Here is a 24,669-nt window from a genome sequence, read left to right as displayed (position 1 = left end):
AAAAACCCCCCCCCCCCCAATTCATATAGACTTAACGAATATACAGCTCATAAGTTCCTATGGACCAAACACTTTTTCAATTTTAATTAATGCTATTCTTTATGGTTTAAAATATTGTTTTCATTTTAATTTATGTATCACCATTTAACTGAATATGAAATCTAACAAAAAGAATATTATCATTTTTTATGAAATTTATGGTCTACATCATTTTATTAAACGTAAAATGAAACTCTTACCATGAAAAAGTGAATCACATAAATTTGAACAAAAGTAGAGAAGAGTAAACATCAAGTAAGCCATTTCTTAAAATATCAAATTAAAAACATTTATAATATTAAAAATACTAAAAATCAAAGATACTGACAGCTTGTATAACACAACACAACAATAATTGTTTCACTCTTTTTTCTTAACACAAAGAAAACAAAAATATAGTTTCAATGATTCCGCACTTCGGATAATACTTTATTTTAAATTGAGTATCTATCGAAAATAATATTTCTATTTTATAAAAATAGAAATTAAATTTACGTACCCAATATACTCCTCAGATCACACTGAATATATATTATTGTTCTAGAAACAAAACAATAATATAATATATAATATTATAGTAATTAAATTACAACTTGTAACAAGATTATGGATTCCCCTATATATCCGATTTATCCTCCATTTTTAATTTTTATTTTTTTAGCAAAATATACAATTTCATCAACTATAAAGGAACAAAACATTTATTAAGAAAAAAGAAGTAAAAATAGATTTTTAAATAAGAAGAGAGAATTCAAAACAAACTTGACGGCCGTTACTTCAAACACTGACGGAGCAATCCCGGGCCAGCTGGTACTTAATGGCGTTATTTCCAACCATAATCCCTCCGTAACCGGGCCGATCACCAAGTGGCACGTACGCAGAGCACGTGACATGTAAATGGTAATGGCCCGTTGTTACGGACCCCACTTTCCACTTTACCCGCCCATCAATCTTAAAATCCAACCAAACTCCCCCGTTTTGTTGATCTTCTGACAGGCCCGGCCCGTTATACGGGGCGATCGGGATGTTATTCCCGTAAACAAATGGGGACCATATGTTAACGTCCTTATGGCCTTGATACACCGGGGGTATTTGAGTGTAATACGTGATTTGTTGATTATGATACATAGCGTATATATCCATGTTATCATAATAAATTCCGATTTTGCTATTAGGGTTACGTGCGTATATAGTGGTTTGGATAGAGGTTGAGAAGATGTTCGGGGCGGACACGTTGAAGGTGAAGATAGTTGTGTCTTGGAGGATGAAACGAGGTTTTTTAGGCTGAAGTATAGCCCATACTATGAGGATAGTGAGAAGAGCTAAGAAGAGGAAGATAAGGAATCCAGCACAACAACGTCGAATTAGCTTCTTCTTCTTGCTCTTGTGGTGGCTACACTTTTTATCCGACATGTCGGTGGTGATAGTTGTGATGGTGGAGGGAGGAGGAAAGGTTGTTGAGAGTGGTTTGTGTTGGAGAAATGAAAAGGGAGGGGAGATGGGAATTGATTGACTATATAGATAGAGAGAGGTGAGTAAAGTAGTTTTATTTTATGCCACTTGAGTTGTAGAAAGTGTGTTGTAGCTAGCATTGGTAAAGGGGGTACTAATATGTCAAATTCCTCCCACTTTCTTATCAAAGCATGGGGCCCACATGTATACATATAATACATTACAATTAAATGATATATGAAAAATAGATGCTCAATCTGCCACGTTCATTTAATGTATAGTGTGATGAATATAATCTTGAAATAAGGCGAGTTATTAGCTATAGATATGGATAAGGTTATATATAGGCACAATTTATGTAACATTTTTTGAATTTTGTAGGACGAGTTTTTTTTTTATTGCAAATTTTTATGTGCTTTTTGAATATTTTAAATTGTTGTGATTTATAGTATTTCTTTTTACGTAATTTTTAAATATATAAATTTTAATTATAGTAATCTTGAAACTAATTAATACGTCTAACCAAACACATTATAAAACAAAAATTCTACATTTATTTTGAATTATTATCTCTAATTTCTCGTACCTTACAACACCAAAATATTTAATTTCCAAAATTAAAATAATATCACATAAATTGAGACGATAAAATATATAAGTTAAAACTCCAAGTATATATGAAATGTATTTTTTGTGTATCATTTTGGGTTGACTATATATATTAATTTAGTTCCAAGAGTCAAATGAAGCTTTAAGCAATTTCGAGAATTAATTGCTTTATCGAATTTACATAAAGTTGTGAGAATTACTTATTATGAAAAAAGTTGTGTGAATTATCTTTTATTTAATTACTATTAACTTGTCGGCTTGGTGTTTGAAATTAAAAATTATTGATAGATAGAAATTATAATAATTAATAATTTAAAAGATATTATTATAAAAAAATAACTTATTTAATTCTCGAAATTTGAACATTATGATATGATAAGTAATTTTGTTTTGGGATCCAAGAGACGTATTATGCGGGAATAATATTATATAGATAGGCCAATTTGTTTAATTTGGTCAATGGTAATTAAAAACAAATTAATCTAGGGTTTGTACAAAATGAATTTAAACTTTTGCACTAAATATGATGCACCATCATAGGAGATCTAATCAGAGGTTATATACTTTTCATATATATAAAACAAAAAAAGAACATTTTCAGAATTTTTAAAGTTTTGATTTGCGATATTTTTATTTTGAGATTTGATTAATTTGTATTCATGACGAATTTTTTTACTTTGGGTGTAATTTTCTCCTTATGACTCTATTAAAGATGATTTCATTCTCAGGTAAACACACGAAGAATTTTTTTAAAAAAATAGTATACGCGATATATACCGACAAAAGGAAATTTGATAAACCCTAATATATTGCACCCTTCTGATTTCACTCCATTCAGGTGGCTCGAATCTGAGTTTTCTGATTAATATTGCACCATTTTGACTCCACCTCCATTTGCTAAATTCGATATTAATGAATAATTATTATTTTTAAAAAAAAAATAAACATGTATACTACAATTTTTTGAAAGATATTAATGAAAAATCATTTTGTTTTTTTTAAAAAAAAAAAAAACAAATTATTTACGCATGTACACTACAACTTTTGAAATTCATTTATATTTATCTATTATCTATTGTTTTTGTTATATAAATTCTCATTCTAATCCTCAAAAAATGGATTTGTTACTTTATGTCATCTTTTTACTTAGAAAAGCAGGGAACATATTCCCTCAAATTAAAGATTATATGCTTGGACTTTATAAATCTTTAATCCAACTAGTAAGTTACCCCCACCCCCCAGTCCCAGCCCCACCCAAAAAAAAGGTGATATCTCAAATGATATGACGTGGACAACCTATTTCTATTCTAATATAAATATTATTGATTGTTTTTACCGTTTAAATCTATGGTTTATATATAATATATATATGATGAATTCACTTGAGTTCTTGGTGTATTTATGTTTTCATATTTTGAACTACATTAATAAAATCGTTCAGAAGCTTCCCTTCAATTAATATTTATATACATAATTACCTAAAATTAGTTGAGCACTTTTCTCAAAGATTTTTCTTTAAAAAAAAAGGCATAGGCATGCATGTGTAGTGATTCTTTTTAACTTTTACTTTCATTTTTTTTTGTTATTTTATGAAAAATGATTGAGAAAATGATCAAAATGGTCCTTGATGTATTGATGTTGCTTTATTTTGGTCCTCAATATATTCTAGGTGATTGAAATAGTCCTTCATGTATGACAAAATGTGTTCAATTTTAGTCTTTTACCCTAAATTTAACATTTTCAGAATCGTTAAATATAACGGTGGTCATGTATGACAAAATGTGTTCAATTTTAGTCTTTTACCCTAAATTTAACATTTTCAGAATCGTTAAATATAACGGTGGTCATGTATGACAAAATGTGTTCAATTTTAGTCTTTTACCCTAAACTTAACATTTTACCCCCAAAAACTGTTAAATATAATGGTGGGCCCCACCGTTATATTTAACGATTTTGAAAATGTTAAATTTAGGGTAAAAGACTAAATTGAACACATTTTGTCATATATGAAGGACTATTTCAATCACCTAGAATATATTGAGGACCAAAATAAAGCAACATCAATACATCAAGGACCATTTTGATCATTTTCTCAAAAATGATTAGTAACAAATGTTTTAATTAATTAATATAAAAAAAGCAGTAAATGACAAGTGTTGGGTGGCCAAATAATAGGGGAAAAAAGTTCATCCAGCTCACCCACCGACGACTATTAATTGTATTCTTCTTCTTTATTTTTACTTTTTTTCCATTATGATACGTTAGTGATATTGTTCGTTCTGAATTTAGATTAGTATAATTTAGAGATTTTTTCTATTTTTAATTTTTTTTTATCTTAATTCAGTTGAACTCTGATCTATCATCAACAAGGTTGACATAAAAGTGATTTTGATACGATTTGTATTAAACCAACCCGTTAATGATGTTTCTGTTCTAAATATAGACTCATACGAATTTGAAACACATCACTAAAGTATAAGACTTATTTATATGCGCAACATTTCTTCTATATTTTATTGATTCCGACTCTTATTTTAAATTAGGATGCCATCATGTCACACAACTTATTTAAAATTGGAACGTATTATAGTCGTTAAAAGAGGAAGAATCTCTTATTAAGATTTTTTGCATTTAAAATTTGGTTTCAAAAGTTTTAACTAAAAATAATTTTAAATTATACCATGCATATTAAAGTAAGTTATTATTATTTTGAATTATATATAATCTATTAAATCTTCCTAACATAAGAGAAAATTCTAGTTAAATTGACGTTACAAAGTTGTTTTATCATTTTCAACAATGAGGTCTAATATAAATATGACAGATGGAAGTATCACAAATTTATAAATTCTTATAATAATAATAATAATAATTAAATTTATAATTAAATATTGTACATATTTTTTATTTTTTATTTTAGCATGAAGAAAAGTCCAATATGTTATTGAGTGGAGATGTTAACATCTCAACTATGATGATAATGAAATTTGTGGAGGAGCGGAGTAGTGTTAATAATATGAAAAAATTAATAAAAAGTCACTTTCAATTTGTATAATTAAAACATAATTACTATCCTAAAATTTCAATTTTAAAAATAAAATAAAAAATAAGATAGTGTTTTAAAGTTTTACTTGTTGAATTTGAAACTTTAAGATAGTAACTAATTTTCAAAAATGAAATCGTATGATGACTTTTGTTACATCAATAACTTCAATATTAATGTTGTCATGGAGTTTTACTTGTTGCATTTGAAACTCTAGGAGTGACCATATTATAATATTTTTAAGATTTTTTTTTTAATCTTACGTTTAATTAAACTATATCATATACATTAAAATATAAGTAGTAAGAAAGAAAATAAAAGAGAAGACTAAAAGAAGGAAGAATCAAATTGGTATGTTATTGTTTATATATATTATATTAATATATATCATAATTGTGATAAGATGAATATTTTTTTCATGCAATCAACCACTCTAAAATGGTCAATTAAATAATAATATCATTTTCTTTGTCATGATATTCATTTACCGACCTTTTACCTAATCTTTGATTTTCCTCTAGTATCTCTCTAATGTAAGCTATATCTTAATGTGTATTAAATAACCAAATACTAAAAAAAGAAAATAGATTGTAAAAATAATCAGAGCTAATTTATTGCCAAAATAGTTTAGATATATACATTTATTTTTTCATAATTCATTATAAATAGAATTAGTAGCGAATTTTTCAGAAGAACTAAGCTAATAAATAGTTTGTATATTTATTTGTCTAACTGCTTAAATTAAAAATAGCTCGACCATGATGGATGTCTAGCTCGTAGATCTTTTCTTTTTCAATAGGGTTGGGTAAAAAAAGATCAAAGACTTATTATATATAGTATAATTTATGTATAATAAGTGTATAATCAATCATACATCAGTTCGAAAAAATAAATATTTTGCACTCGACCAATTTATATATGTTAAAAAATCTTTTTTTTAGCCATAAAAATAACCCATAGCTAATTTGTATTTTTTTTTTTTTATGAAATGAATTTGTAATCCATAAAAATGATATTTTATAAGTAATCATCATGAATTATGTTGGGATAGTTGAGGTTCATTTACTTTTAACCTCAATCCTCGTGGGAGCACTACTTCATAATGAACCTATGACTCTTTTATCTAAATGAAATCGAACTCTAATACGAATATCGAAATTTTGTGAGTATTCTATGTTTGGATTTTCCAATTAGCCGTCCCCAAAACAGTACCCCAAAGACTTAAAGAAGTCAACAATTGTTTGCTTAAAAATATTTGACTCTCACATATGAATTAATTAATTAAAAGTATTGTCGGTTTGACGTATTGTTATTGCACTTTCCTTTCAACTTCATTTTTGTAGACCATATTGTAGAAAAATTCAAAAGAATAAAAATGTGGAGTTGGGAATTTATGTTCCCAAAATGGTGATTATTAAATAGATTCAATAGAATATATAGGTTTAAGAGGCTGATAAAAGAATTTTAAATTTATAGATTCTAAAAAATAATTCTTTTTTATGTATTTGTACACGTATTAATTGATTTGATGAGTCAAATTTATTACGATATTTCTGCTCCCTTTTAAAACTTATCGAAGAAGAAATCAATAGTTCGTTGATCATTTGGGATTTATGGTTATTTTTTTCTCCATCGATAACAAATATTCATCTCGAATCAGTAAAACAATTTTTCTTTCTTGAATTCTTCTCTCTTTTTTTATGTTATAGCGCAAGAAGTCAAAATTATATTGTTAAAATAATGAAAAAGGCTTTTATGGTAAAACTTGTGAAATTGAAAATGTTACTAAACGTTAGAAAACAATTATTGGCTTAAGAAAGATACAGAAAAGTAGGTCTAATGGAGAGAAAAAAAATCTCAAAATAAACATTTGATCCATAAATGTATATAAAAAATAGATTTCTCAATTTACAAAATTAAGTTAATTAATTCATGAGAATGACCCTTGAACAAAAGGCTTCTGGATGCTCCTGTATTTTAGTAGGTGGAATATTGTGGTTGGCTGATTAAAATGAATACATAGTGTTAATAAAAAAAAAATTAATACTATCGAATCACTTAAAAATAATTATTGAGATTAATAATTAAAAATTTCAGGAAACATATCTGTTAAATCATGTTAAAATTAGGGGAAAATGGTCTGAAAAATACTCCAACTTTGGTCGAAATTGTTGTTACGATACCAAACTTTATGAAGGACATTTTACCCCTGCACTATTTAATAGTGTATTTTAAAGGTATATATGTGCCACGTGGACACATTACTATTACTATTTATAATGATGCAATATTTATGATGTCCACGTGGGCACATATATACCTTTAAAATACACTATTAAATAGTGCAGGATGTGATCAAACTTGAAATGATTTTTTCTTAAATTCTATATAGTAATTTGGAATTATTGGAGAGTTCAAACTTCAAAGAAGATGTTGTGGGGCCTTTTTGGCAGAACAAATAACTGATTTTTTGTAGGAATAAAAAATGTGTCATGACTCAAAAAAAAAAGATATTTTTACTTTTTGGATCTAAATATTGGATGATATATACTCTATATAGGATAGACTGTGAAGTCTGAGTAATTTGAATTTATTTTAGAAAATTTCAATTTTGGAGGTAAAACAAAATAAATTTTCTATCTAAAATTAGTGTTCAACTTGAAATTTTCATAAAAATTATTGTTGAGTGTGACGAATTTCTTCGAAAGTAACATATATTTTTTGATGAATTTAATATGAGTACAATATTATTTTAATATGATCCGAATAATATAGGCTTAGACAATATCCTTTGATTCTTGTGCTCTTTACTATGCATAATTTTAAGGGGAAAATGTCTGAAATATATCTGAACTTTGACTGAAATTGTTGTAACAATACCGAACTTTGGAAAGGACCTTTTGCTCCTGTACTATTTAATAGTGTATTTTAAAGGTATATATGTGCCACGTGGACACATTACTATTACTATTTATAATGATGCAATATTTATGATGTCCACGTGGGCACATATATACCTTTAAAATACACTATTAAATAGTACAGGAGCAAAAGGTCCTTTCCAAAGTTCGGTATTGTTACAACAATTTCAGTCAAAGTTCAGATATATTTCAGACATTTTCCCCTTAAAATTATGCATAGTAAAGAGCACAAGAATCAAAGGATATTGTCTAAGCCTATATTATTCGGATCATATTAAAATAATATTGTACTCATATTAAATTCATCAAAAAATATATGTTACTTTCGAAGAAATTCGTCACACTCAACAATAATTTTTATGAAAATTTCAAGTTGAACACTAATTTTAGATAGAAAATTTATTTTGTTTTACCTCCAAAATTGAAATTTTCTAAAATAAATTCAAATTACTCAGACTTCACAGTCTATCCTATATAGAGTATATATCATCCAATATTTAGATCCAAAAAGTAAAAATATCTTTTTTTTTTGAGTCATGACACATTTTTTATTCCTACAAAAAATCAGTTATTTGTTCTGCCAAAAAGGCCCCACAACATCTTCTTTGAAGTTTGAACTCTCCAATAATTCCAAATTACTATATAGAATTTAAGAAAAAATCATTTCAAGTTTGATCACATTGTCACACTTCCCTTTTAAAAAAATAATAATATTTTATTCGGTACTCGATATTCATTTTCAAATATCCTTAAATTTGAATTTTGCATTGCGTAAAATCCATTATAAGAAAAGGTATTGATTTTCCAATTTAAAATTTCATTTTATTTTCAAAGCTCGAATATAAGAGGTGAAGAAAATCAGATTCGTCCCGATAATATCTTTTGGTGAACAACCCTTTTTTTTCCTCCCTCTTTTATAACATCTTTTCCCCAATTCTATAATGTTTTCACAATTATTTTCTTTTCCTAGAAAAGAAAAAAGATGTCATTAGATTGGGACTTAAAGTTGATCTTCAATAAAAATAGAAAAATTTAGTCAGTGGGAAAATTCCATCAATGAGAAAAGTCCAAATGAAAAGTGGGGAGAAAAAGAAGATCAAATTTTTATTAGCAATTTGCATACAATTTAGAATAAAAGAAATTAAAATAAAAGAAGCAAACAAAAAAAAGACCCTACTCAAAAATTGACAAATGAAGTCATTAAGGTGAGTGTTACTATATATAGTGACAAATGAAGGATGCATTATAAAAAAGATAGTAATTAAAGTAATGTTAAATAATTTTTTAAAATAAAGTGAATGATTTATCAAATCAATTGTGGAGCAAGCACTTTAGGGGTAGGAAACATTTTAATTTAAAAGGTACAAGCAAATTTTAAGAATCATTGTTTGAACTGTTATTGAACTTAAAAAAATATGAAATACGTACTTGTCAAAATATAAAAGATGATGTATATGCATTCTTACTCATATCTTATAAAGGTAAAAAGACAGTTTCCGATAGACATTCGACTTATCAAGTATAGCATACTATCACAATATCCAACATAGCAGCAACTTAATTATCAAACAAAAAAAAGATAACACAAACACAACATTTGATCATGAATTAATGGTTTGTACAAAAAAACATAACATAATAAAACATCTATCATTTTCGATAGACGTTCGACTGATCAAGTATAGCATAATACTACATCTAACATAGCAATAACTTATGAAACAATAAAAAGATAACACAAACACAACATTTCATCATAAATTAATGGTTTGTACAAGAAAACATAACATAATAAAACATCCTAAAATCAACTCAATTTTACCTATGTTCTAATTTGTATACATCAAAATTTTATAAACTTTATTTTCTTACATTATAATTACATAAAAAATCATAAACCTGATACACATTCATGTTTATTACCATTCCATGTTGGAATATTAGAAGTACTATTCTTAAAATCTAATGTAATTCTTTCACAAAACAAACGCATTTTCTCTGATTTATGAAAAACATTAGACTTAACCATAAGTTGTACCTCAAGTTTCAAATCAAACATAATTTGCCCTCTTTGTCTATCTTTAGCCATTTCTTTCACCACAGAATCCGTGTTAAACGTTAGTTTCGAGCTAGGGAAAGAGAACGCGTCCAGTATCTGGACGTTACTATCCTTCTGAATCTCGACATGATCGACGTAAGATACGTCTAGTGCAACATACCTATACACCAAGGATGTTTCAACTTGATTCACAAGTACTGATGACCTAGTGTTCGTATTTTTAATTAATACTTTCGTCTCCCAATTAGCCTTCAACGTTGTCCCAGATCCGCCATTGCCTGATAAATCAAACGAGCGAACCTCGAACGATTCCAAATAGAATGTAGGTTTTATTGTCATGAACACCATCATAGTGAACATGCTTATAATCATTGCAAATAAAAATAAAAAAAGCATTAGGCAGAGCATGACTCTGCCAAATGAGAACCCCTGATCTATGTCAGGGGACACATAAGGTAGTGGCCTTGCAGGGTAATTATATTCGTAATATTGATAAGGTTGTTGTATGGACGGGTTATTAGGGTAACCCGGACCAGGCTCGATATAGGCGGGGTGATGCATTTGATGAAATTGAGGGTCTGATTGGTAAAATTGAGGATTTGTTTGGTAAGAATATTCTGATTTTTGATATCCCAAAACTGGTTTTTCTTCTTCCTTTCCCATTTTAATTAAATAAAATTCTAAATCCCCTATGAATTCTTCTAAATCTATTCTATGAAGAAAAATTAGAGAAGAATATAGGGGATTAAGAAAGGGGAAAAAAAGATAGAAAGAAACTCACATGAAAGTGAAACTAAAATTATTCTAATCAAAATTGTACTAGAAAAAAAATTGATAGTTCAAAATATTTAAGTAAGCGTTTACATCGGATCGAAGTATAACTTGATGGTTTATAATTTGTTGACATGTGTGGACTAAGATTTACGCCAAGTGACGCATTTTGTTATTGATAAATAGATAATTATTATGATAGAATAATATACATTTTTTTTAAAAATGGTACTAGAAAAGGAGTTGTTATAGAGATTGGAAGTTCCCAAAATGGCCTCAAGTTAAGATTTATTAAGTTCATATGTTATATTCTAGATCCGACTTCTATGTTTGGGCAAATAAGTTGGAAATTGTTAGCATTTAAATGTTATTTCACTTAATTTTGGTCCAAATAAATATAATTTGTGATGATTATTTAGATCCAACTAAATGACTTAGAGCTCATTTGGGAGGAAGAATAATGGATAACTAATTTCGAAATTAATTTTTAGGATGAATTTATTTCATGCTTGGTTGAGATTATATCATGTTATTCCATGATTCGTTATTCCGAGATTATAACTTTATTTTACCTCTCATTGAGATGGGATGACAATTCTGGGATAACTAATCCCGAAATTACTTATTCCCAATCAAACAAGCCTTTAAAATAGAAGCCTAGTTGGACCTTAGACTGTAGTCCATTTGGTTGATCTTCTATCAAATGAGCCCATTCATGTGAGGCCAAAGGCCCATTAGCCTTTATAGACCTTAGCTCTCACTTACATAAGAGAAGATTCATAAATAGCACTATTTAGTGTTCATTTTGGTAATATATAGCTCATTGTTTTCCATTCAAAATATAGCAAAATACACTATATTCGTGCGTATACAATATCTTGTTCTAGATGAAGTCGCGTGAATATGGTGTCTGATTTTAAACTCTATAGATATGTACGTGTTTAATTTTCAAAGTAGAAGTTCGATGTATGTGAAGACATCAGTTGTATGTGTAACTAATTGAATTCAAAGTTTGTGTTTTCAAACTATATGTATAGGTCAACTGTGAGGAATCAACACCTAAAAATATATGTTATATGTATGCCATATGTGTATATCAGATATTTGTTTTCATCTCTTTCGGGAGATTTTGCTCATCGCCAAGGGTTTTAGCTCAAACTTTTAGATTGATTAATTTAGGTTATGTCCAAAATGATCCATCAATGAACATATGACCAATCCAACCAGCCCAAGTTTGGGTTAGGCGAGTCATATTTTCATTAATTAAATTTGAGTAATTTGACACTTTTAATTTTGGTATATCTTGAACATGTAAAATAAAAAATTCATTGTTTACAAGTTTTGACGCTCAGTATAATCTTTATTCTCCTATGTCAGCGCATCGAAATTAATTTTACCCAAATTCAAGAAAAGTGAAAAACAAAGTAAATAAAAAATTTAGTAGAAAAATCAAGAACTTGCAAAATACAATTTAAAGTAAATGTCTTCATATACTATTGTAAATTTACACTGTTTCCTATTCCCAAGGAAAGAAAATAAAAAAGAAACTGTACAAAGATAAAAGAAAAATTCTAATCTAGTAAAAGGGCAACAACGAATCATTTTAACATCATTGTAAAAACTCATAAACTTCATATTGTGGTTCCGATACAATCTACACTCTCATCTTTTATCAACTCCCCTTTATCTTTAGACCCATGCCCAAATTGAACTTTCAAATCATTGCAATAAACCCTAATCCTCTCTCTTTTTGACTCTGTCTTGGAAGAATATTCATACCCCATATTAATTTGTACCGCAAATTTCAAAACCCCGGAATCATTTCTTGATCCATTAGCTTCTAACAAAATCCCATTTTCAAGGAAGGTACCAGGTAACGTTGTCAAATTGGAAAACAAGAAAGTGGAACGCTTTTCCCCCAAATTAAAAGGATCAATAATATTCTCCGCCAATAGATTTGTCTCATAGAAAATCCCAACCTTCCCTTGATTCACTTTTATATCTAGCTCATTATTTGGATTTTTCATCGATACGTTGACTTGCCAATTACCTAACATTGAGGTACTTGTGATCATGAGTCCTGTAGGAACTTGTAATGACATGATTTGAAATTGAGGCTTTTCCTTTCCGAATAGCATCCAGATGACTATACTGAACATGATCATCGACATAATCAATATCAACATCATGGTCGTTACATAACGACCGAACGACGTTGAATTAGTGTTGATATTATTACCAATTTGATCTTGCAATGGTAAATACTTTTGGGAATAATTCACACTATATGAATTATTATTATTATTAGGGTAATTATTGTAATTACTAGGCATAATAAAACTAGAATTGTTATATGATGAAGGAATTGTTTGTTGATGAGAAATATATTGGTTGTGTCTAGTCATTGACGGGTACCCCATAACTGATTTTTGTCTTTCAATATCTTTTGAGAAATCCATGATTATAACAACTTTATTTTTTTTTCAAATTATATTTTTGTTTTCCCTCTCACCCTTTTTACTAAAAAAAATAGGGAGAAGGATAGATAAATATATGGAAAAAAAATAATGGAGAAGTAGAAGAAAAAATATTGAAAATGATAGTGAAAAGATTGTGATTTTTTTTTTTTGTTTTTTTGAAGTGGAGAAGAGGTTAATTATTGTTGATGGGATTGAATGTGTAATAGATAAAAGAGGATTTAAACACACAAAAAAAATGTGGAGTTTAACGCAAGAATTGGAGGGGAAGGGCTTGGATATCAACCATTTGTAACTAATATTTTATCTTATGGTTTACGTTTATCGAGTTAAAAGAATCTTATCTATAATGTAAGTGATTTGTTTTTTAATACGTCTATTAAATGTGTATTCTAATCATTTGTAACTGATGTATATCTTATGAGTTATGACTAACACTTTTTTGAGTTAAAAACATCTTATCTATGAAGAGTAAGGGTGAGAAAAATCGAACCGATCGATAGATCGAATAAAAAAAAGTGTTATTGATTTATTGCTATTGGGTTATTGGGTTATTGGGTTAACGGTTTCTTAATGGTTTTATAAAAAAAAATTATCAGGTTATCGATTCGGTATTGGTTTTCAATATTGAGTTATTGGGTAAATCGATAACCCATTAAGAGTTAAGACTATAGTAATTTAATACTTTTACATATACATACATATTAATAAATATTAATCTCAATATCTTAATAGTTATGTCTTTGTCATTTAGCCATCAATTCATATTTTGCTGTAACTTTGAGTTCACAACTTTACATTATACAAATCGTCAAAACCTAAAGTAAGAATTATATTCCTCTTTATTTCTCTGTGTTACACATGTATAGTTTTTTTCATGTTTGTTATTATTATTTCTATTTTATGAGCTTTTGTAAAGTTGCATTATTGTCTTGTCGTGTCAAATTTATTAGAGAAGTCTTATATTTGTTTTATAAGCATATTCTTATTGGTTAAACTGAAAACCGAACCGTTAAGGACCAAAACCAATAAAAATTTATCTTATTGATTTGTTATTGATTTAGCATATTTAAGAACCGAAAAACCGAACCGATAATTCATAAAACCGAACCGAACCGACCGATGCAGGTGGTTGTTTTGTTGGACACGTCTGTTAAACATTTATCCTAATTCCATTTGTAACTTATATTTTGTATTATAGTTTACATTTTTTTCCAAATATGTGTAACATATATATTAAAGGTGATTTATTTTTTGGACAGATTTGTAATTGATATTTGTCTTATGGTTTACACTTCTTTGAGTTAAATGCATCTTATCCGTAATAGATATAAGGGTGATTTGTTTTTGGACACGCCAGATAACAAGCATAGATACACATTTAAAAGGAATAACCTAATACATAAAATATACCGCGTTCATATAGGACAGAAAGCTAAAAGGTCTTAATCCTGAAAGGGTGTACAATATAAGTAATTTATGTAGTGATTGATTTCATGTCTGGAACTTATAATATTTACGTTTACATAGGATAACTCTACGATTGCTCTAAAACTGCCCTTCACATCTCATGCTCACACAGAGTCGATCGAGGGCAAGACCACATACAACCCTACAATTGCTCCAAAATTGCCCTTCACATCTCATGCTCACACAGAGTCAATCGAGGACAAGACCACATACCCAAAGGAATGTGATATACAATCTATCTTGACACAATATTAATTTCACGACTCAAACATGTAATCTATATAAGTCATATAAAAATAATTTTATCGTTATTCCAAGAATTCTTCGATATAAAGAATGGAACATAGTTAGAGAACCCAAGGATTAGGACAAGTCTACTACTTGATGAGTCTTTTCATCTCTGTCCACACTCAATTCAAAATATTGGGTCACTCAATTTCTGAAAAAGGCAAACAATCAAATACTCTCTTCATTTATTTTTATTTGTTCATTTTATACTTTACACGCTCTTTAAAAAGCAATTATTAATATGAGTATTTCACCACAAACAGTATATTTCTCATAATGAACTCCCACCAATTTTATACACTTGCTCAAAAACTAACCCAAACCTCAAATATTATTTTCCAAAAATTAAGTTAAATCCAAAAGGTCACAACAATTTACAAAATGGCATGTGTGGCCAAAACTAGAAGCATTTATTATAATACACATATTTAAAGAGAAGTCACATTACAATTGCCATATGTAGACACCAAAAAAGGGAAAGATTTAAAAACAGGCCCTTTTGCCAAAAGACACCACCATTTTCCCTCAAAAAGACAATTGGTAATTAGATAAAAATTACACACACAACCATATGCTAAGTTCAATTATTTAAATCTACCAAATTACTATATCTAAAGATCAAATTACTATATATCAATAGGTCCAATTCTTTAGGTTTTTGCCATTTCTCATATGCATGGATATCTCTGATTAGTTTGTTGAACATCTTGCCTATTTTTACCACCTGCCATACAGAAAAATGAATCAGGATTTGACCCTACAAAAATTTTCTCAAAAAAACACTACATATACATGAGAAATCTGAGCAATAATAAAGTTATCTCAGTATGATCGATAAGTTACGAGTTCACAACAACAACATATTTAGTGTAATTCCACAAGTGAAATCTGAGAGTAGTAGTATGTGCAAAGCCTTATCCTCAACCTTGTAAGGATACATGTTTTCAATAGGTTACGAGCTCGAGCAGTGGAATTGGTTATTATTTTTGTCTCCGGATAGGGTGTCTACATTACACTACTTTGGTGAATGACCCTTCTTCTCCAAACCCTGAGTGACAGCAGGATGATTCATGCACCAAACTAACCTTTTTTGTGAATAAACTACCAATCATTAATTCTCATAACCTAGTTCTTAATCTTGCTCACATCTTAGTAGCTACTAGAAGGTTGAATTGAAATTGAACATGTTAAAATGGGATGAGTTAATAAAAAGACGAACTATTGACCCGCCCAAAAACCATTTGTGCTTAAATGGGCTAATAAGCGGGTCATAAACAACCCATACTTGGACGAGTTACATTTTCATGGGCTAATTTTGCTTGGAGGGTGGGGTGGGGTGGGGTAGGGGGGCTAGCATTCAAGAGGTAAGCAGCCTAACCTAAAGAATGCAACAAATCCTCCCCTTAAAACAAAACTGCCAAACATTTACTATGAGAAAGGAAATTTCAGAATGAACTACCATATATAACCAAAAGATATAAGAGAGGGTCAGATGTCAGTTGCTTTTCCCAAAAAACCACTTTTTTCATGTGTGCCCTATCAGAAAAAAAGGGGTAAAAGAGGAAACAAGAAAATATTTCACCCAACTAAGAACAAGTCATGAAAAATTGATAAAAGTTCACAGAGTGATATAATTATAACAACTTAACTAAGCTAAGAACAACAACATATTCAATGTAGTCCCACAAAATGGGGTCTGGATAGGAGAGGATAGGATATATGTAAATCTTACTCTTACTTGAGAGATACAGAGGCTGTTTCCAATAATCCCTCGGCTAACTCACCTAAGAATAAATCATAAAATTTGTTTCTCCCTTCCTCTACTTCTTGTCAAACCAAATAAGGAAAATGGTGAATTCTACCATCACTAAGAACACCATATTCTTAAAAGGACAGTTCGATGCACTAAGCTTTTATTATGCACAGAGTTCAAAAAGGGATTGAACCACAAGGATCTATTCTTATTCTCTAAAAATAATCTATCAACACTAGTTCAAGATTTACATCTTTAAGTACTTTGTGATTTGGTGTTTCTAACTAGTTCCATCTAGTTAAAATAATATCCATCTTCATTTAAGCACAACACTCTTACCCCTTTTAGTGACATACTTGTTCATACTAGGTATACCACACAATCTATCCAAGATTTGGTAGATAGAATTATATACCATACCTATCGTAGAGAACTAGTCAAAGTACGTGCAAGTTGAACTTCAAATTTCATTTAAAAAAATTTACCACTCTCAAGAAATTCTCACCTTTTCGTTCACTTGATGATTCGAGCCCACAACTTTAAGGTCGAAAGTAGAAAAACGCTTACTATATGAGCAAACCCCCTCTTGCCAAATGTCATACATATTATATTAACTTACATGACAAAAGCTTTGTTTTTTTGTTCTTTTTAATTACTAGTCTAGTCAAACAAAAATTAATCATACAAATTGAAAGGGAAAGAGTATGCATTTTGCATGTGATGACAATGCCCTTCAACTTGTTAAGCTTTAAACTAAGACTAGGGCATGTATATTCACATTGAACTAGGGATGGCAACGAGGCAAAACGGATGGAGAATAGGAGAAAATGTTATGAAGAGCGAGGCAAAGCATGTTGAAATTTTTGCGAATTAAGTTAAACTCGCCCCGTTGTTATCTCTACAATGAATGTAGTGTAATCTAACAACAACAACATATATATTTTCACAAGTGAGGTTTGGAGAAGATGTGATAGACTCTCGGCTCATTAATCATGATAACCAACAATAAATGAACACTAGGATTAGTATAATGTAAACGTTGCTCGGACTTTCCAAAAATATTGTCACGGCCTTATCGTTATCGGATTCTTCAAAATTAGCTCCGTCAACATTTTTGAAGAATCCAAGCAACATAGCTCGATTATTTAATTGACTTGCCTGGTCTCTTTCTACCATTGTTGTTGATATTGGTGGGTATTCTAGGGAGGAAGACACCAGTTCCACCATAATCTCTCACAGAACTACTTTCACCATTAAAACCACCGCCACTGCCACCGCCTCCCACAAATGGCGAAACCCGGTTTCCGGCGACCCGGTCTAGGCCGGGATTTCTTCTCTGCATTCTGATGAACCGGTTCTGCTCTTCCTTCTGTAAAATCAGAGCTCTTGCTTCCATCAAACTCTCAACCTATACCAATTTTGTAAGAGAAAAAGTTGAAAATCGAGAAATAACCGGACAAAAATGAAGTTTCGGTTCTACCTGGTGTTGAAGTTGAACCGGTGGATAAACCGGTGGTGGACCGGTTAGAAGCAGCTCTCTTCCTCTTCTATTCCGTTCAAAATACTCTGAAATTGAACAATCCGTACAGCTACAGCACCTCTCAGCCGGTCTGAACCGCCGCTGCAATATCGACAAAAACAGTAAGTAAAAACGAAGAAGAAGCTTTGAACCTCTGCAACAATGGCGAAATTCGAAGAAAAAAAACAAAACAGAGTAAAATGCCAGTACTAATGTAACGAAAAATTAGAGATTCTATGAAAAACCCATTTACCTCAGTAATGGGAAATGGCTTTGGAACACTGTGGGTATTATGAGTACGGTATTGAAGAAGTGAAATAGCAGCAGATACTTCTTGTTCAGCCATGAAAATGGAGCTATGATTATTGTGATGATGATGACGAAGAAGAAGAACACAAGAGTAACAACAGCAAAGAGAAGAACTGAGCTTATTATTATTAGTAGAAGAAACAGTTTCTTCTACTGGAAAAATATCAGAAGGTAGCCATAACTCTCCATCATCCAGATTTTCTGAAGAAGAATACTCCATTTTTTCTCAAAACCCACCAAGAATTCAAACTCAGAAACTCAGATTATAAGCTTTTAGAGAGAGAAAGAGAGTTGAGAAGAGAGAGAAGTTTTTCAAATTGACGTTACAGTTCTTTTTTTGCCTGCTAAAAGGTGTGAGAGAGAAGGGTGGGGTGGGTCACGTGACCAGAGGACTGGGGGGGTGGGTCAACTGACCAATAACTGGAAGCATATTGATAGTGGGTTTGGGGGTAGGGTAGGGGTAGGGGGTATGAGGTTTCTGCCATTTTTGGGTTTGTTCAGAGCTTTGTAGAGCTGAAGAGTTGCAGCATTGGCTTCTCTATTTGGAAGTTGATACGTGACAGCTCAGGGAAGATGGATGTAAATTTATATATATTGGATATATAAGTGCATATCACAAAGTGATTTCGTTATCGAATTTAGTCGGATTTCAATATAAATATTGAACATCAAGTAAGAAAATTAACAACGAGAATTGCTATCAATAAATATTTTGTTATGAACGAGAGTTGTGGTAGAGTTGTAACTGTTAAGTATTCTTGTATTCTTAATCAGAAATTTTGAATTTGACTTCTATGTGAATTCAAATCTAATCGAATTTTAATATGAATATCGATATAGAATACTAAAAATATATTCGATATAATTTCGTTATCGGATTTAGTTGGGTTTCAATACAAATATTGAATATCGGGTTAGAAAATTAACAACGAGAATTGCTATCAACAAATATTTTGTTATGAACAAGAGTTGTGGTAGAGCTGTAACCGTAAGTATTTTTGTATTATTAATCTGAAGTTTCGAGTTTGAGTTTTGCTGGATATGAAGTCATTTTTGTTTGGAAACATTCTATCCCTCAATGATGGACTTTTACGTGAATCCAAATTTAGTCGAATTTCAATGTGAATATCAAACACTAAATACTAAAAATTTATTCGAGCTTGCTGTCAAAAGTCGCTTCTGAGTACAAGTAGTAATAATTGTTTTTCGTATACAAATCGATGGTATTTTACTTTTGTTTTCTTCCTCTTTTTAAAATTCATATTAATTATGTTTGTTGTCGTGACTTTTTAAGGAACATTTTCATTATAAAATGAAAATACAAACTTATGTATGTATATTTTCAATAATTTTGAAAACTTATTGGGGTAAAAGTCAAATATTTCTATCAAAATCTATGGTTTAGCACATAGTAAAATTTCACTTAAAAATGATTTGACAAAAATATTTGAAAATTTATGTCAAGTAAAAGTAGAAGGAAGAAGCAGTACTTCAAATAAACATATTGTATTATAGTGAATTAGAAGATAATTTTTTTTTCTCCTATATATTAATGAACCAATTTAAAACTTTTTTTTATAAATATGGAGAAGTCCATTTGCAATCTTTGGGGTGTCACTTGTTAGTAGCAAATTTTGATCCATTTAACTTTCAATAAATTCTCATTTTAATTTTTGTAATGTATGATTAAATATATTTAATTTTTAATTAATCGAAACTTGTATTGTTTCTCCTTTTTATTATAAATCTTCATAGTTTTATCATGATTATCAATTGTTTCGTCATTCAATTATCATATTTATATTAAAATTGTATTTTTATTTCAAATTTAACCGTAATTTTTTCCCTAAAATAATTTTTAAACAATATATTTTCTATATAAAAGGATCAAAAGCATGTTTTCAATTAACTTAAATCAATTTAGCAATAATTAAGAGATCAAAAATGTTATTTATCCTCTCTTTTTTTCTCTTTGTCCTTTAGAAAATAATTATTAATTATTAATTCAAAGCTAATAATATTTATTAATATTTGAGTTGCTTCAAAGCTACCAAACAATATTTATTAATTGTTACAATATATGGTGTAACTAATCCTTACAATATGTTAACTACCTCCACTAAGCCTACTTTAACTTCCTAATTTTAATTTTGGGGTTTTTTTATTTGATTAATTATTTTCTTTATTATTTATTTGGCTTAGATCAAAACACTATATATGAATGGTATGAATTGTTTTAGATAATATCATGTATAATCTCTTAAACTTTATATTAAAAATTATGATGAATTAGGTACTTAATTCTTTGTACTTTATATGTGCACTTAAATAAAAGGGAAAAAGGCATTTGTTCAACAATATCACTAATTAGGTACTTTAGCTAATTAAATATACACGAGCAACATACACATAAAATCGTTGTTGCACATTTTTGCTAAACATAAAGAATTATGAATTTTACTAAAAAGAAAATATCTTTTAATAAGTATTTACTAAATTATGTTAAAGATATAACTTCGATTTCTAGAAATTATTATAGATCTTAGGTTTTTGCCAAAGTTGAAAATAATGTGTTTTCCCTTTTCAATAATTTTGATTTTTAGTTTATTTAGTTATCTCGATGATATCAGTATTTTGTTCTATTATGAAAGAAAATCCACGTAAAATATAGGAAACTTACATAAATATACTATGTTAGAAAAATATTTACCATTTATAACAATAATATTTTTTTTCACTTGATCACTTTTAATACATATTACAAAGAGCAATTTATTATTCACATATAATACAAGTTTTATTGATGGATAATACATTTATCACACATTTTAATACACTTATAATTCAATGTGTCAATTTCCTACCAAACAAACATAATATATTTTAAAAAACAGTTATAATGCATATATATTGCATACATAATTCACTTTTTAATACATATTGTAGAATTTAACATAGTATTGCTATAAATGGTAATAAATAAAAAGTATCGACTAAAATTAATAATTATTTATTAAAATGTATCCATCCAAAAAAAAAATTCTAAAATATATACACTTTTTTATAAATGAAAAAATTCAAACTAATTTTTACTTGGAACAAAAGTATATTTTTCATATTTTAGTATCTTTATCGATCTGCCATTTGTCTTTTCAAACTTTATTAAAAAAATTCTCCTATGATTTTTTATTCTTCGAATAAAACAATCAGGTGATAATTATGAGTAATAGAATCTTTATAGTTCTTTTCACGCGATAATTATGTAGTATATTGTTCATATCTGAATTCTAAAATGTATCATTTGTTCGTTTTTTGAATCAAGTCCTAATTGAATTTTTCTATTACTTCTCACACACAATAATCATCCAATCAACAAAGGTTGTGATGGAATGGTAAGTACTCCTTCATCCTTAATTAAGAGATTTCGGGTTCGAACCCCCTTGAGTACGGAGTCGTCTTTGTTAGGGAGCGCTTTATCCCTCAATGTGGGGCTTCCCGGCACGAATCCGAATTTAGTCGGACACCAATGTGGGTGCCGAACACCGAATAGGAAACCAAAACAAGAAAAATCATCTAGGAGGGGTCACCGAATTCACGTGAACCCATACTTCTAAAATCATATAATAGTAATGTTATATTTTTTAAAAAATATTTAAATATAAATGTGTGAATCTACACTTGAAGTATTAATGTGATGATAATGTGATGCACCGCTAGGTTAGAAATTTGAATTTTTTATTTATCTTGTTTTATTTTTTCTTCTAAAATTGTGTAACGCCTCTGTAAGTGATTTGGATAAGAACCTAAGTGTTAAATCGATCAAATTTATACTTAGATCCACCTTTTCATAATAGTGCATACATCATATTATTTGACACATTGTCTACATTTGAATCCTGAAAACGTATCTAAGTGTTTTATTTTGAATCAAACCCTATTATAATTTGTTTTCCTAAAAACTATACTCAAATATTTTTTTCTTTTAATAAGTAGCTCGACCTCTAACTCTCCATATAATAGGATACTCCACCATGATTAATTCTTCAACTTTGAAAATTTGTTCCAAGTCTCCCTTTAAACCTTTAAATTAATTATAATTCATTACCAACATTACAATCGTATTAAACACGCATAAGAAAAGAAAAAAAAACAAATTGAAAAAACAATAATTGCATTTCAAAATCAATTCACACTTATTTTATGAATTCAATTCATGGAAAAATCTCCATATTACATTTTCTTCAAACTCCCAAAATAACCAATATAGGGAATAATCCTTTAAAAAAAAACTAATTTATATTAAAAAAACAAAAAAACTTATTTAGTGGCAAGCTAATTTGTTGACCACTCCAAAATCAAAATCCAATTTCCTTAATAATCCATTCATAATCACTTCCCTAATCATAGGCTAATTTTATAAACTAAAATTATGGTACATTTTCCTTACCATATACCACAAATGCAGCAGATTCCTTCTCTTCTGCTCCCAAAAACTTTGTACAATTAAACCGTCACTTAACTAAAAAAAACCGGCCGGCGACACCGGTCCAAACCGGCTCCGGTAAACACCAACGATCACCGGATCATTTTTGCAGTGATGAAAACTGGGAATCTTTTCATTTCCATTATTACCCTTGCATTGCTCGCATTTACCTTTCGTCTTCATCGGAAATGTATCTTGGATCCTCGGAAACGGATCCGGGTCCGGGTACGGATTATTCCGATGTATCGGAATTGAGTTCAGTTGCGATATACCCATGGAGTAATTGTAATTGTCTCTCTGAATCTTCAAACTCTGCAACTTGTCGTTCAAATTTTCTAGTTCTAATGATGAAATTTGATCGAAAAATGGTGACCCGAATCCGATTTGATTCGGGTGGGTACGTCGGAGGAGAATCGGATTATCCGGTGGAGTTACGGAGAACTCATTCTCCGTCATGAATCCACCGGCGTAATCCGCTTTTGCTACCTTTCGGTTACGTGATTTTCGCGACCGTTTTAGAACCACGAGAAAGAAACAGTCCTTCTCACGAGCAATTAAACCGAAATTAGCTTTACCGGTTATGGGAATCCTCCGTCGATCTTCAAACTTTGAGCTTTTCCGATCACACAAGTAAATTGAAATCTGATTCGGTGAGATTCCGATCCTCTGGCTTAACATCAACTGAAACGCTTTGAATTCTAACAAAGGGTATATCCGAATACTCCCAATATTCATCTCTCTCTCTCCATCGTAAAACACCACCGGAAACTCCGGACCTGCACCGCCTTCCACCATTGCTCCGGCAAATACCACGTCAATTTCCAGCAAACCCAACAAGTGAAATATGCTAAAAAGTTGAATAAAGCCAAAACTCCGGCAACTAACACGCAATCCCCGGCAAACCCAACAAGTGAAACAGCTGAAGAGGGAACTCCGGCAACTAACACATCAATCCACGGCAAACCCAACAAGTGAAAAAACTGAAAAAGGAGTTTTTTTTTCGCAAACTCCGGCAACTAATACGTCAATACCCAGCAAACCCAATACACGAATATGCAAAAAAAAGGGGAAAATGGAGTTCTTTTCTCAAACTCCGGCAACTAATACGTCAATTCCCGGCAAACCCAATACATGAAATTGCAAAAAAAAAAAGGGAACGCAACTAATACATCAATTTCCGGCAAACCGTTCAACACATGAAAAATGGAAAAAAATGGAAAAAACAGAGTTCCGAATAGTAATTATTGAAGGGTTTATATATATATATACAGAAACAGAGGTGGGGTTTAAGGAAGGTTTGATTAGTAAATAAGATAAGGCGGTGGGGATAATTCTGGAATAAAGTATTGGTATTGAAGAAGACAGAGTAGCTTCCAGATGCTTTTTATGGCGGAAGAAAAGGGGGATTGGTTGGGGGTGGGGTAGGGTAGGGGGGGGGGGGAATGGGGGGGAGGGGGGTGGGTGGGGGGGAGGGTG

At 29.9% G+C, this 24,669-nt stretch overlaps 3 protein-coding genes across 4 annotated transcripts; all 3 read right to left on the bottom strand.

Annotated features, from left to right (window-relative positions):
• Positions 1–555: 555 nt before the first annotated feature.
• On the bottom strand, positions 556–1,624 carry LOC102581750 (protein YLS9-like). The gene has a single exon (XM_006348416.2). It carries the CDS (start codon positions 1,450–1,452, stop codon positions 817–819), a length of 636 nt encoding a protein of 211 aa, XP_006348478.1. The 5' UTR covers positions 1,453–1,624; the 3' UTR covers positions 556–816.
• An 8,331-nt stretch (positions 1,625–9,955) lies between these two features.
• On the bottom strand, positions 9,956–10,471 carry LOC107060829 (uncharacterized). The gene has a single exon (XM_015309197.1). The coding sequence runs from the start codon at positions 10,469–10,471 to the stop codon at positions 9,956–9,958; it is 516 nt and encodes a 171-aa protein (XP_015164683.1).
• Positions 10,472–15,523: 5,052 nt separating this feature from the next.
• Positions 15,524–19,260, bottom strand: LOC102585381 (uncharacterized). Of its 2 annotated transcripts, none has more exons than XM_015309237.1 (4): positions 18,655–19,260; positions 18,363–18,503; positions 18,041–18,290; positions 15,524–15,853 (listed from the first exon to the last, which is right to left on the bottom strand). In XM_015309237.1, exons 1-4 carry the CDS (start codon positions 18,928–18,930, stop codon positions 15,798–15,800), a joined length of 723 nt encoding a protein of 240 aa, XP_015164723.1. In that variant the 5' UTR covers positions 18,931–19,260; the 3' UTR covers positions 15,524–15,797. The 2 variants fall into 2 exon arrangements, with proteins under 2 accessions (XP_015164723.1, XP_015164724.1); XM_015309238.1 differs by having other exon boundaries at positions 18,041–18,251.
• Positions 19,261–24,669: the final 5,409 nt, after the last annotated feature.

Source organism: Solanum tuberosum, unplaced genomic scaffold (genome assembly GCF_000226075.1).
Source record: "Solanum tuberosum cultivar DM 1-3 516 R44 unplaced genomic scaffold, SolTub_3.0 scf00098, whole genome shotgun sequence".
Taxonomy (NCBI): Eukaryota; Viridiplantae; Streptophyta; class Magnoliopsida; order Solanales; family Solanaceae; genus Solanum; species Solanum tuberosum.
Note: the sequence above shows the minus strand (reverse complement) of the source record. Positions and strands in the feature narration are given on the sequence as shown.